The 12,573-nt window shown below is 56.7% G+C and overlaps 4 protein-coding genes across 4 annotated transcripts; 1 reads left to right on the top strand and 3 right to left on the bottom strand.

Annotated features, from left to right (window-relative positions):
- Window positions 1-203: 203 nt before the first annotated feature.
- On the top strand, window positions 204-1,411 carry SDRG_04015 (guanine nucleotide-binding protein subunit beta; the record flags this gene model as incomplete). The annotated part of the gene is made up of 5 exons (XM_008609664.1): window positions 204-577; window positions 624-748; window positions 795-916; window positions 965-1,299; window positions 1,345-1,411. The coding sequence occupies 5 exons, from the start codon at window positions 204-206 to the stop codon at window positions 1,409-1,411; spliced, it is 1,023 nt and encodes a 340-aa protein (XP_008607886.1).
- A 36-nt stretch (window positions 1,412-1,447) lies between these two features.
- SDRG_04014 (hypothetical protein) lies at window positions 1,448-4,065 on the bottom strand. The gene is made up of 6 exons (XM_008609663.1): window positions 3,240-4,065; window positions 2,838-3,194; window positions 2,659-2,793; window positions 2,463-2,611; window positions 1,976-2,417; window positions 1,448-1,929 (listed from the first exon to the last, which is right to left on the bottom strand). The coding sequence occupies exons 1-6, from the start codon at window positions 4,011-4,013 to the stop codon at window positions 1,507-1,509; spliced, it is 2,280 nt and encodes a 759-aa protein (XP_008607885.1). The 5' UTR covers window positions 4,014-4,065; the 3' UTR covers window positions 1,448-1,506.
- A 1,848-nt stretch (window positions 4,066-5,913) lies between these two features.
- Window positions 5,914-7,612, bottom strand: SDRG_04013 (hypothetical protein). The gene is made up of 7 exons (XM_008609662.1): window positions 7,527-7,612; window positions 7,339-7,482; window positions 7,217-7,288; window positions 6,913-7,168; window positions 6,454-6,863; window positions 6,348-6,405; window positions 5,914-6,288 (listed from the first exon to the last, which is right to left on the bottom strand). Exons 1-7 carry the CDS (start codon window positions 7,596-7,598, stop codon window positions 6,110-6,112), a joined length of 1,191 nt encoding a protein of 396 aa, XP_008607884.1. The 5' UTR covers window positions 7,599-7,612; the 3' UTR covers window positions 5,914-6,109.
- A 23-nt stretch (window positions 7,613-7,635) lies between these two features.
- SDRG_04012 (replication factor C subunit 2) lies at window positions 7,636-8,911 on the bottom strand. The gene is made up of 3 exons (XM_008609661.1): window positions 8,611-8,911; window positions 7,699-8,559; window positions 7,636-7,650 (listed from the first exon to the last, which is right to left on the bottom strand). Exons 1-2 carry the CDS (start codon window positions 8,869-8,871, stop codon window positions 7,837-7,839), a joined length of 984 nt encoding a protein of 327 aa, XP_008607883.1. The 5' UTR covers window positions 8,872-8,911; the 3' UTR covers window positions 7,636-7,650; window positions 7,699-7,836.
- Window positions 8,912-12,573: the final 3,662 nt, after the last annotated feature.

Raw genomic sequence — 12,573 nt, 5'->3', positions numbered from 1 at the left:
TTGCGACAGATGCAACGACGCGCATTCCTTAGTTAGTCGCTTCCAGTCGCTGACACAACGAAAGGGCGGCCGCACTTAGCACGGTGGATGCAAGGCGCACTTATGCGGCGCGGCTTGTTTTGCGGCGAAATCCGAAACTCCTGCCCAACGGTCGGCGGCCTAATTCGGGCCAGTTGCCTCTTTGCGCCGAAGAAGAGAAGACGATGGGCGACGTCGCGGAGCTCAAGAAGAAGTGCGAGGGGCTCAAGGACAAGATCCAGGCCGTGCGCAGCCAAAAGTCCAACGGCGGCTTTGAGAACGATGGCACCAAGGCGATCCCGGCCGCGCCCAAGTGCCGCCGCGTGCTCAAGGGCCACTTTGGCAAAATTTACGCCATGCAGTGGGGCGGCGACTCGTCCAGCCTCGTGAGCGCGTCCCAAGATGGCAAGCTCATCGTCTGGAACGCCATGACGACCAACAAGGTCCAGGCCATCCCGCTGCGGTCGTCCTGGGTCATGACCTGCGCATACGAGCAAAAGCAACGCAACATGGTGGCGTGCGGCGGTCTCGACAACCTCTGCTCCATCTACCACCTAGGGTATGGCTTTAGTATTGCCAAAGACTGTGGCGTCATGTCGACGTAGGCAAGCGCAGGTCATGCGTGCCGCGAAGGAACTTGCAGCCCACGACGGCTACTTGAGTTGCTGCCGCTTCATAGACGAGACCAACATTATTACGAGCTCGGGAGACTCGACGTGCATCCTTTGGGGTACGAACCGAATATGAAAGGCGTGAAAGCGCGCATCCGCGTGTAGATGTCGAGTCGGGCGAGGTCAAGACGACCTTCAAGGACCATACAGGCGACGTCATGTCAGTGGCCATCAGCGCGCTACATCCCAACATGTTCATCTCTGGCTCGTGCGACTCGACGGCCAAGGTGCTACTAGACTCATTTTTTGTCGAACTACACACGTGTGCTTGAAAGGTTTGGGACTTGCGCGCCGGCAAGGTGACGCACTCGTTCCATGGCCACGAGTCGGATATCAACTCAGTCGACTTTTTCCCCAACGGCACAGCGCTTGGTACAGGCTCGGACGACTCGAGCTGCCGCCTCTTTGACTTGCGTGCGTACGGCGAGGTCAACAACTTTTCGAACGACAAGATCCTCTGCGGTATCACGAGTGTGTCGTTCTCCAAGTCTGGCCGGTTCCTCTTTGCGGGCTACGACGACTACAACTGCTACTGCTGGGACACGCTCAGCAACACGGGCCAACACGTGTACCAGCTCACGGGTCACGAAAACCGCGTGTCGTGCCTCGGGTACGCAGCATCGGGATGCCATGGGTCCGTCTGACAAAATGCTAGGGTGAGCCCGACAGGACAGGCTCTCTGCACGGGCAGTTGGGACACACTGCTCAAGGTCTGGGCCTAGTCGTCCCAAGCCACCACTGCTGCGAAACCAACGAGCTTGCTTGTTGAATCGCTTGTGCATTATATCATCATTCTCTACGTAATCTATACATATCTTTAAACGTCAGAGCGGCGCGGGATGAAAAACTTGCGGCCTGCCGCGCGGTTGGCCGCGATCTGGCGCGCCCGCTCCTTGCGCATGGTCATGAGGCCATGGTGGCTCATGGCGTGAATCGCGTTGGGGTCTTCGTCGAGTAGCTCCGTGTACACGCGGTACTTTTGCGTGAGTTTGCGCAGGTTGTAGGCGAGTTTGGGGTGCAGGTTCAAGCCAAGACGGTCCATCTCTTCAAGCGTCGAGAGCGCGCTGCGCAGACGGCTCTGCCGGGCATAGTAGTCGACAAGGTATCCGTAAAAGTCAGCATCCGGTGAGACGCCGGCGGCCTTTGTCTCGCCAATGAGCGCCTCGGCGCGCTTGAGGCGCTTGGCGCGCAAGAACATGCGCATGAGGCTTCTGTAAGTGAGTGCGTCCGGCTTGAGGCCCTGCATTTGACGTGAATGGCGGGGCAGATTCGTTGGAGAAACGTACGTGCTTCGGGAACTCGGTCGCGACAAAGTCGAGCGCACGCTGGATGCGCAGGGCGTTCGCGAGCACACTGAGCGCAGCGTTGAGGAGCTCGGTGGAGGGTCCATTGGCCGCGAGCGCATCGTCATAGATGTGCTGGGCCGTAGCGATATTGTCTTCCTGGAACGACGTAAAGTTGTCCAGGTCCACGGGGTTGTACTTGAGCGGGTCCATGTCACGCATTACGTCGTCGGGGTCCATAGTGAGGAGTGCATCCGCCTCGTCCGCCTCCTCTTGAGCCTTGGTGCGGTGCGGCCGAAGGTAGCGCTCGAGCTCGTCGCGCTCGGTTGGCGTGAGGCCGCGGACGCGCTCGACGGATCCCACTTCGCCGCTTTCGTCCCAGTCGAGGTCCTCTTCGCCCTCCCAGTCGTCCTCGTCGTAGCCCATGTTGTCGTCTGAGTAAACGCTAGCCCAGCATGAGACGATATTCGTTGAAAAGAATGGGTCGTACTCTTGGCGGCCCGGCCGGTCGAGGTCGATGACTTTGCCCTCGTCGTCAAACTCGGTGCGCTCCTGGATGATTGGGTTGACGGCTTCGGGCGGCGCAATGTTGGAGCGCGCGAGCCGCACGACGGCCTTGACTTGGGCCCGGGCGTAGACCTGTCACCAAGCGTTTATACGACGGCGGCAACAAGCACGAGGAGTACGTGAAGGAGATGCGTGCGCAAAATCGGCGTCTGCGGCACGTTGTGGCGCTTCATGTCCCACACGAGCTTCTCGGCGCCGCGAATGTCGCCATGTCGCGCGCACGCAAGGAGCATGTTGCCGTACGTGATTAAATCCTACGCGCAATGATTAGGGCTTGCGATGTTGATATGACACGTACCGGGACGTGGTCGTACTGGTCTTGCATCTCGTAGTAAAACTCCCAAGCCTTGTGAGCGTAGTACGGCGAGTTGGCGCAGGCCAGAATCAGGTTGTTGTACGTGATCGTACACGGCGTAAGGCGGAGCTCGAGCATGTCTTCGAGGAGGTTGATCGCGCGCTCGACGCGGCCGGCTTTGGCGTAGCCGTAGATGATCGAGTTGAACGAGACAAGCGACGGCTGCGCGACGTGCGTGCGCATGAGGTGGAATGTTTCGAACGCGCGGTCCAGATCGTTGACTGCGATCGACGAGTTCATGAGGATCGTGAACGTGATCAAGCTCGGCCGGATACCGTTGGCTTGCATCTTTTCAAACATCTAGACATAGCGGTGAGCTACGAGATGGCCAATGTATCGCCGTACGTTGTAGGCCCAGTCGGGGCGCTTTGCGCGCGTGCACGCTTGCATGACCGAGTTGTAGGAGTGCTGCGTTGGTTGCATGCCATGCTCCTTCATGCGACCGAGAACGCGCACGGCCTTGGCAGCCTCGCGGTGGTGCGCCAGGGCGCAAATATGGTACACGTAGCAGCGCTCGGTCGGGATGAGAGTCGGCGAGAGCGTACCACGACTCGGTACTACGGCTGACGAAGCCGAAATCGTCGCCTCGGGCACCGGTGAGCCGCCTTGGTTCGCTTCCAGCTGCGCTAAAATTGCCTCTGTGGCGTCCACACGGCCATGGACGGCGAGCACACGCATGACTTCGACAAGGTCGTCAACGGTTTGGTGCTTGTGCGGCAGCGAGTAAAACTCGCGCGCAACGTCTTCCGGGTCCAAGTCGCGCAGAGTCACGTCAATGGCGTCTGCAAAGTCATATTCGCGGTGACGGCCAGAGTTCATGAGCTCGTCGTACGCCAAGTCGTACTCTCGCGTGAGCTCTTCATCTTGCTCGAAAGCGACGAATGCCGCCTCCTTGTTAGCGAGATAGTCAGTTTGCTCCTTGAGTTGGCGCATGCGAGTGACGTGGTCGACGTGGCCGCGACTGATGCTTGCCTTCTTCTTCTCTTGCTTGGTGAGCTCCTTCTTGAACACGCGGGCCGTCTTGACAATATGGCCGGACGCGCCGTCGCGACGCTTAGCCAGCGACGCCGACGCATGGAAGGCGCGGGTCAGCGTAAGGTTCAACGGCTTCGACCACATGGAGGAGGGAGGCTGATGCTTGCTTCCTTGCGCGACGAATGCGCCACCAAAAGTAGCAATCCGGATTATACGGATAAACAGACCAATGACAACCAATTGTTTCTCCTGGTCTTACGGACATTTAAGCACCTCATCTCCCTCGAGATACGAACAGGTTCCCGCCAAAAATCCGCCAGCGCACACAGTGCCACTTGTCAATGAACGATAAACTGTAAAATGATGAACGATACTTTCATGCAGCCAAGCCTTGGAATCCATAGAGAGTAGCAATACTCCCCCTCTTCACTCGTTCGCTGGGCCGTCACGAGTGGCGTTGTCGAAGCGTCATAGGACGTGAATGAGACCGATGCGACCTCTCGTGCGGAAACTCTTTGCGTCCTCTCACAACGAGCGCCAGCCAGTCGAGCTGCGACTGATGCCGATGGAACAATAGCTAGCTCCCAGTACGCGCAAATATGTTATCGTCACTCACTTTGGATTTCCCGCGGCTTGTTGGTAATTCGCCCGCCGCCGTCGTACACTCAACGGCATCCCCGTTGCAACAGGCGGCGGGAGCGCTTGAGGGATAGGAGAGGATCGTAACAAAGCGCATCTTCGGCCCTCCCTATTGTCGCTATATTCAGCAACGTGCGACGTAGACTGTTTGGAGCGTCAAACGTTCAGCGACTGCAGCGTGGGCGACTCGACGTGGCGGTGGCGTAGTGTCTCCAAGAATCCTTCCACAGACAGCTACTATTATGACCCACCCGCAATAATGACTCGACCGGACGAAGTACCGGTAAAGAAGCTGCCAGTGGACGATGTTCTTGCAAATGAGCCACAAAGGGGGGTGCGCTCGTCGGCGATCACGTTCTGAAAGCGCATCGCGCATCCGTGGTACAGTAACGCGCGTTGTCCAGTCCGTGGGGCCCCTCTTGTACTCCGCGTAATCAAGACGAGAGTACAATGTAATCAAGTCGCTTGTTAGCGTGATGGCCGATTGCATGAAGAGCTCGACGGTTGTTGTTGTTGGAATGAGTCTATTATTTCCTGTGCTCGACGGTTGTTTTCATTCCGTATTGTAGCTGCTCGCCTGGCTGTAGCAACTGATCATGAAAGGTGTACATGGGCACAGTAAAAAGACAAATGTCCTCGTGGTCGAGCGTCAAGCGGTAACACCATCGAGCGCACTCGCGAACGGGGCACGAGTCCAGACGACGAGAGTTCCAAACGAAGAAACCTTGAGCTATTTGCTGTGCATTGCCACTTCGAGATTTGCTCGTGAGCGCCTTGCCAAGAATTCGTGGCCTTCGCTGGAGTCAAGTTTTGGGCTGCTTCTTGCCTTGGTTATCTTGGCCATCGCCTTACGGACGCTCGTGTTGGCTGGCCAAGCCTTAGTACGCTTCATCACTGACTGGACCAAACCGCTCGGCTTAGCAGTGCACTTTTTCTTGTACATTGCAGGGTGGCTTGGGAGCGGTGCGCGTTCAGCAGCTCGGACTGCATGTTGTCCCTCGAGTGCATGTACCCGTCGTCACCAATGGACATCCCTACTGCACAGCAGTACTAATGTTCAACGAGAGGGGCATGCAGCGAAAGCAAGCCGCTAATCCAACACGCGAGAACATGGTGTAGAGAAGCTCAAACGTTATTGCCGACGATCGAGGGTTATGCTCGAGGTGAGCAACGGTGCGTGGGCACTTGCTTTGCCTTGCGATTTCTACGTCGTGGCAGCAAGCGCGAGCGTGTACGAGGAGTTCGTCAGTTTCTCGGGTACGTACCCTTCTGCTAACCGCGTTGTCAGGCCTTTCGAGAAGTCCGATTAGCATGCGCACAACGAATGCATAATTGTCTAGGTTAAGATCGAACTGGCACGCTTCCACCGCGTCAAGTTTTACACTCGGAGAATTATAAAATCGGGGGCGTAGTAGGACTTTGATAGGCCAAGTCCGATGCCTTTGAGAGCAGCACGCTCGTGCTTTGTATCAAACGACGCCACCGAGAAACCTAGTGGATTGACAGTGCAGGACAGCAAAAGTACCGGTAACATCTGGAATAATGATGCCAATGAAAACTTGACATGAATTCGTGATCAAACGCAAGACCTGAGCTCCAAGCTACTGCGTAACATCGTCGGACTTGCGCTTCTTACATCCTTCGGGGTATTTTTCGAGGACAAAGACGCCGACCCCGAGGCCACCAATATTCACGTGCAGCTCCTCAACGATTGAGAGCGCTGCCGTGTTTTTGTTGCCAAGGCAGCCCTTGATCAGTTTCTTGGACATCACAAGAAGCACTAATTCGCCAACGCGCGAAAATTAGTTGATCATCAGAAACAGTAGCACGAGAACGCACCAATACGACCGTGGTCGCGCAACACCCGGCACAGCTCTGCCATGCAGCGCGGGTACAACTACAGCGCGGCCAATGAGAGTCGTGTTTGTGTTTGTGTTTGTTGGACCTTGCTGTTTTTCTGGTGACTGCCGCAGCGCACGCCGAACGGCATATCGATCACGATCTTGTCGACACTGCCGTCACGAAGTGGTAGGCGCTGGCTATCCCATTGGCAAATGGTTGCGGGCCGCGCGGCGACGTTGCGCCCCGCCTTCTCGACGGCGTCTTCTTCGACGTCGCCACCCAGTGCAAACACGGGGGCGGCAAGGTACGTGGCGGACGCGGGAATCGTCCCAACGCCGCACATGGCGTCAAGGACAATGTCACCGGCCTCGATACGTGCGAGTTGGAGCAGCATGTACGCGGTTGACGGGCGAAGCGTCGAAATGTACTGGATCGAAGTCATACTAGGGTGTCGCTCTTCGTTGGCAAGGCGGCTCTTGAAGAAAATTTTGCGCGGGTCCGCGAGGGAAACACCTATGCCATAGTTTTGACCCATATTGTACAGAATGATAGACCAGCATACCACAGACGACGTGGTTGTGCAACACGAAGCAGACGACTTCCATGTGGAACTCGGTCAGCGAGACCTTCCAGCCGAAATGCTCCAAGAGCGCACCCCCGACTTCGCCAGCAATCTTTTCCGAATTGTACGCGTGCTTGCCATCGCGGACGCACGACGCTCGAAAGCGAAAGCTCTCGTTTTCGCTCGTTGGAGCCGTTGGTGCGTGCGCTTGCCAAAGCGACAGCGGCGCTGACCAGTCAGCCGTCTCGACTAATTTCTAATGTCGTGATGTATCAGAGTTAGGCGGTGCAAAGAGTGGACGTACCCCAATTTGGACCATGCCGGCCACGTCGTCCGTAACAACGTCGTTTGCCTCAACAACGAAAGCGAGGAAGGCCTAGGATATTTGAATCATGTGCTACGATAGAGCGCGCGGCGGAGATGTACCTGGATGGAGCATAGACTCTTCACTTCGCCTGGCGAGGATGTTGTCTCGAGCACGATTTTACCGACAGCGGCCTCGCCCCGCTCGTAGTCGCGTTGCGGAAACGCCGCGTTGGTCTGGGGCGTGATGACGTTGACGGAGATAACCTGCTTCATGTAAGACAAGGTGATTGTCTGTGCAGCAGCTGCACCGTAAGCTTGGCATGAATCTCTTCGACCGCCAAGTACTCGAGCCCGCGGATGACAAGCAAGAGGTACTTCATCGCAAAGAACCAATAACCTCCATCCCGCCAATCGCTGGCAACGGAAGAAAATCTACAAATCGCCACATGATTGGTCTGTTTTTAGCCAATCCGCTCGCACCTTTGCGCAGTGCTGTGCGGCGAAGCACCATGCCACATCAGATGCCACATGCAAGGCCGAACAGTACTTCAGACTTGAGATGTAATATCAGGGAGGACACATCATCAACCTACACTGAACAGGCTGTGTATCGTCGAATTACTTTCGGTCACGGAAGCTGGTGGCGGCCGCGCAAAGACGCGCGACGAGTCCGTGGAGCTGGACAACAGTTGTAAGGCCATCGGCAATGCACATGTGCGATTGCCCAATGCACTTGACGAAGTCGAGCTTGAGCTTATCATCCATGTCCGTGCTCTTGGCGACGCGGAAGACTGTGCCAATGATGTCGAGTGCAGAGTACCCCGTCTTCCATAACGCGATCATTTCCTTCTCAGCGACAGCCATGTCGCCGGCGACGCACGCTTCGACGATGGACTTGACCGTCGTTGGGTGAGGTTGATCGCAGACTTTGAAGACATTCGCGTCACTGATAAAGCCGAAGCCCGAGTGTGTCGCTTGGCAATTGTTGAGCGCATTACGCATGTCGCCTTCGGCCGTAAAGATGAGGGCGGCCATACCGTCATCACTGTAGCCAACTCCTTCCGCGTCGCATACTTGGACGAGGCGCTCGAGCAGCATTTCATCCTTGAGCCGCGTGTAGCGCAAGATGGCGCAACGACTCTGTATGGGCTCGATGATTTTGGTCGAGTTGTTGCACGCCAACGCGAAGCGCGTTGTTGCGCTAAAGACCTCCATCGTGCGGCGCAATGCCTGCTGTGCGGCCGTCGTCATCGAGTCAGCTTCGTCGAGGATCACGATCTTGTGGCGGTTGGGCGGCAACGTGACCTTTTGCATCGCAAACATCTTGATCTTGTTCCGGACCTACGTCGTGGAGCATGCTAAGGGTGCATTCAACCAGGAACGACTGCCTACCGTATCGATGCCGCGGTCGTCCGAAGCATTCAGCTCCAGCACGGCGGTCTTCATCAGCGTGTCGCCAAGAAGGTCACGTGCGAGACACAGGATCGACGTGGTCTTCCCAATGCCCGGCGGGCCGCTGATGATGATGTTGGGCATGTTGCCCTCGCGCGCGATGACGCGGAGCCGACTCACGGTCTCGTTGTTGCCCACGACCTGAGACAGGGTTGTTGGCCGGTACTTCTCGACCCACGGCGCTTCGAATGCGGTCGACATCTCGTGACCGCTAACTGCTTTTTGTGTGTGCTGTGGCGCGAAGGATATTTGCCATGTTTGACTGGTCAAAAACATTGTATATTGCGCCAATCAAATACACGTCTGGGCCATGCGACGGTACATGTACTATTAGTACATGGCCAACCAAATGCTCCACCTCAATAGTACCAGGGGTGCCTCAAGCTTCAGCACTATAATGCCAGCTATAATGCCACCCATGAAAGTTGAGTGCGCGGGTCATCGCCGGATCGATGGTGCAAAATGCATCAAAGTTTGCTACGCGGAACATAGTGGTGAGAATGACAAACATCCACAGTCGTAGTCGTTGGGCTGTTGCGGCACCCGCGAGACTACGCGTTGCAAGTGGAGATGGTTGTCGAGATGGTTGTCGATGGGTAGATCTTTCAAGATAAAAGCGGCGAAGTCTTCAGCAAATGTTAGGATCTCAAGGTCTCGCGTGTCCGGCCTGCTGCTCTTGTACATCGTGTCCAAGATTGCGGCCCACCTGCGGCAATCGCCCGACGCGGCGAAGCAAGGATGCTGCCAGGGGACGTTTGTTCTTGCTAATGGGCATGACCCACAAAGGGCAGGTTCGCAGGTCGGTGGTCTCGGTGAAAGCGCATGGCACTTCGTTTATCCGTGGTGGTGCGCGTTGCTCGTTGGGTCCTCTGGTAGATGGCGCAATGGCTCGAGATGAAATCAATAAATGAAGTGCGCCGTTGATCGAACGCGCGCGAACGTGGCGTCGAGCATCTCAAACGTCAATACTCGCGACCGAGGGCTGTGTTCGAGGTGAGCAATGACGTGTGGGCACGTTTCAGCTTGCGCTTTCCACGTCGTGATAGCAAACACGAGTGCGACCACGTGCGAGTGATACTTGAACTTCTGCTTCTTGTCGATGTGGACTGCGTTGTTAGACCGTTCGTTGAGTCCAATAGGCCTGTGCACAACGGACGTGTCGGTGTTCTGAGGATAACCGAGTTGGTCGTCCACGCCGGTTCCTGAGCCGCATCACCCGGTGTCAGCTCGTGTAAGCGCCTTCACGAGCCAATCCGTGATGGCTTGTATACCGTATCAGCGGGCCATCGTGACCCTTTGGGACAGCAATCGGGAAGTTGCCGACAGTCTTGCAAGAGCTCTTCGAAGGATGCATCACCCGCACAACGCATTTGCTGGCCAAAGGAGCAGTGCAAACAATGCTCGTGCGATGACCGAGTCGCTAGACAATGTACTGGAAGTAGCCATGATGAGGCAAATAGGAAATTAAAGCTAACTGACCGCTGGTGCCCTCGCCACAGGTCCCATTCTAAACTACTCTAGGATTATCTTACTGATAGATTGATACGTATCGCCTTGTCTCGACCTAGTGGTTTGAGAGCTGTGCAAATATGAGTCTCCAGTGCTCACGATATGCTTCAATGTCTTCCAGACCTTCCCAAAGTCATAGGATTCCCCACGCTCGAGCACTGCTCGCGGATCTCTTGCGTGAGCTCAAAGCTGCCTTCGGCTTACGGCTTGAGGCGACTCGTTTGTGCATGGCGCTCTTGACCCGAGAGGATATGACGGATGGCGCATGCGTACGGCGGCACTTCCGTAATTTGGAACGGGCTGAGCCATGGGACGAGCACCTTCGGATAATTCATCTTGTCCACGCGTGACCAAAGTACGTAGTCACCAATGTTGGCGACAAACTGTTCTTGGTGCGTCTTCGCCGCGGTTTCCCCCGCAAGGCGTTGTTGACGCAGATTATCGATCTTCTTGCGGACGTCAACCAAACTCGTGTGAGCAGCAGCCACCGAGCTGACGACGTCCGGCCTCGACCAGTCGGTATAACGGACGAGTTCACCATCAAAGTCGCGGACCACAATGTCCAAGTTGGTAGCTGGCACGTGCCCCGCGAAAGCTTGTGTTGGGCACATACCACCAAGCGACTTGACAGGTGTCTGGATGAGGTTGGCTTAACCCTCCCAGACCTAAAGCGGTAGGAGATACTCCCACTGCTCAAGGTCCAGATGGTACTCGCGCAGCATGGCCCGCAAAACTTGGAGAATATCGCGGTTTAAGCGCTCGACGGTACCGTTGCGCCACGGCGTGTAGGTCTAAATAAAGTGATGGTCGACCTTGCAGACTTGGGCCTGCGCTGCAAGTGCCGTTTCCGAGAAGTGGAAGAGGTTTTCCGCGCAAGGCCGAGCGTTCTAGAAGACCAAGCAAGATATGGAAGCACGCACACGTAAGAAGATCCAGGCGCAGAGCAAGCGGCTCGAGCCATCCACGAATTTGTAGTATCAGTCAAAAGCTAAGCTTCTCCAAGTACCTTGCTTTCTCACGGCGACATATGCCGCATCTGCGCGGCAACCAAGGCCCCAAGCTTAGTCTCTCGATGGTGGTTTCCAGCTTGGTGCGCCTCAAGGAAGGCGCTCGGTGGCTGGCGTCATCATTGACGAGTCCGACACCATCCGCACGCTTGCTCGGCCTCGACGAGCGACGATCAGCTGGCGCACGCGACGGTGGCCGTCGGGCGTGCGACGCACCGTGGTTTCGATGGCTTTTAGCCAAGACGCTGACACCCTTCGCATCTACGCCTCCAGCGCGAGCAGCGCGCACGCAACCGCACTGCGGCCACTCGGTCGCTATACCAGCATACACGAGCAGCAGCCCGAGAGCGCGCTCAGGATTCTACCTACTCCTATCAAGGGCACTGGCGATTTACTAACACGCAGTATCTAGCGCCCCTGTCAATTGCGTCCCTGGCGCTCGTCGGTGAGTGCGATACGGTCCGTTTTCCCTACCCGTCTCGGCACCTTTGTTCTTTGCTCAACTGGCACGTCAACTTCGCTCTGTGTCTGTCTACATCTACACGTTCGGCTCCGCGATCTCAGTGTGTACGACGAGGGTGCACTTGCCTTGGGCATTGACCTGCTCGACTACGCCGACAAGTTTTTCCCAACAATGCGACGTCGTCTGTACCGCAGCTCACAAGACGTTCGCGGTTTTTTGTTCTCTTTTCCCCCTCGCGACGGCAGCCTGCGACGGCGCCAGCGACGTCGCAGCCGTCACAAGCTTTCCGGGCGCAGACCCGTGACCCAGCCCACGGCCAGCACGACAAGCCACAAGGTGGTGGCAACACGACAGGCCATCGAAGGTCGCAGTCAAGGCGGCAGTCAAAGCCACGCCGACCAAGCACACTCGCCAATCCGTCAGACGCTCTGGGTGCGCCTCTTTTGACGACGGTGAGTCCCAATACAAGCCCGCGCAAATTGTCGAAGCTCAGGTGCCAGAGCTCTGTAAGGTACGAATGGTGCACTGGTGTTGACGGGCGGCTGCGCATTCACACGGTCGCGATGGCTCTCATCAACACCGCCCGGCGGCGCGCTGGGCGGCTTTGAGGGCGGACTTGGAGCTGTGAGGCTGCCAAAGTGGGTACTCGTGCGTCCCACCTTAGACAAATCACGCAACTACACCCTCTCGGTTCGACAACAGCGCCGGCACCAGCGAATCTGTCGTCTCGGCGTCATCAACCAACCGCAACTGGGCCTGTGGGCACTTAGTGACGAGGCCAAGCTACTCGCCACTCGGACTGTCAGGCAGCTTTGGATACAACCGGGGTACGCGGTGACTCGTGTTTGCGTCTTCGGGCGCGGCCGAGTCATTCGCCACTCGGACTGTCAAGGCATCTTCGGATACAACCGGGGCACGCGGTGA

Source organism: Saprolegnia diclina, assembly GCF_000281045.1.
Source record: "Saprolegnia diclina VS20 unplaced genomic scaffold supercont1.10, whole genome shotgun sequence".
Taxonomy (NCBI): domain Eukaryota; phylum Oomycota; class Saprolegniomycetes; order Saprolegniales; family Saprolegniaceae; genus Saprolegnia; species Saprolegnia diclina.
Note: the sequence above shows the minus strand (reverse complement) of the source record. Positions and strands in the feature narration are given on the sequence as shown.

Coding starts and splice junctions, on each gene's coding strand:
- SDRG_04014 (XM_008609663.1), bottom strand. CDS start 4,013: ATGTGGTCGAAGCCGTTGAACCTTACGCTGACCCGCGCCTTCCATGCG. Junction 2,612..2,658: donor TGCGCACGCATCTCCTTCAC/GTACTCCTCGTG, acceptor GCTTGGTGACAG/GTCTACGCCCGGGCCCAAGT. Junction 2,418..2,462: donor GACCGGCCGGGCCGCCAAGA/GTACGACCCATT, acceptor ATGCTGGGCTAG/CGTTTACTCAGACGACAACA.
- SDRG_04013 (XM_008609662.1), bottom strand. CDS start 7,598: ATGAAGTACCTCTTGCTTGTCATCCGCGGGCTCGAGTACTTGGCGGTC. Junction 7,169..7,216: donor CCGGCATGGTCCAAATTGGG/GTACGTCCACTC, acceptor TCACGACATTAG/AAATTAGTCGAGACGGCTGA. Junction 6,289..6,347: donor GCGCGACCACGGTCGTATTG/GTGCGTTCTCGT, acceptor TTGGCGAATTAG/TGCTTCTTGTGATGTCCAAG.
- SDRG_04012 (XM_008609661.1), bottom strand. CDS start 8,871: ATGTCGACCGCATTCGAAGCGCCGTGGGTCGAGAAGTACCGGCCAACA. Junction 8,560..8,610: donor ACGACCGCGGCATCGATACG/GTAGGCAGTCGT, acceptor TCCACGACGTAG/GTCCGGAACAAGATCAAGAT.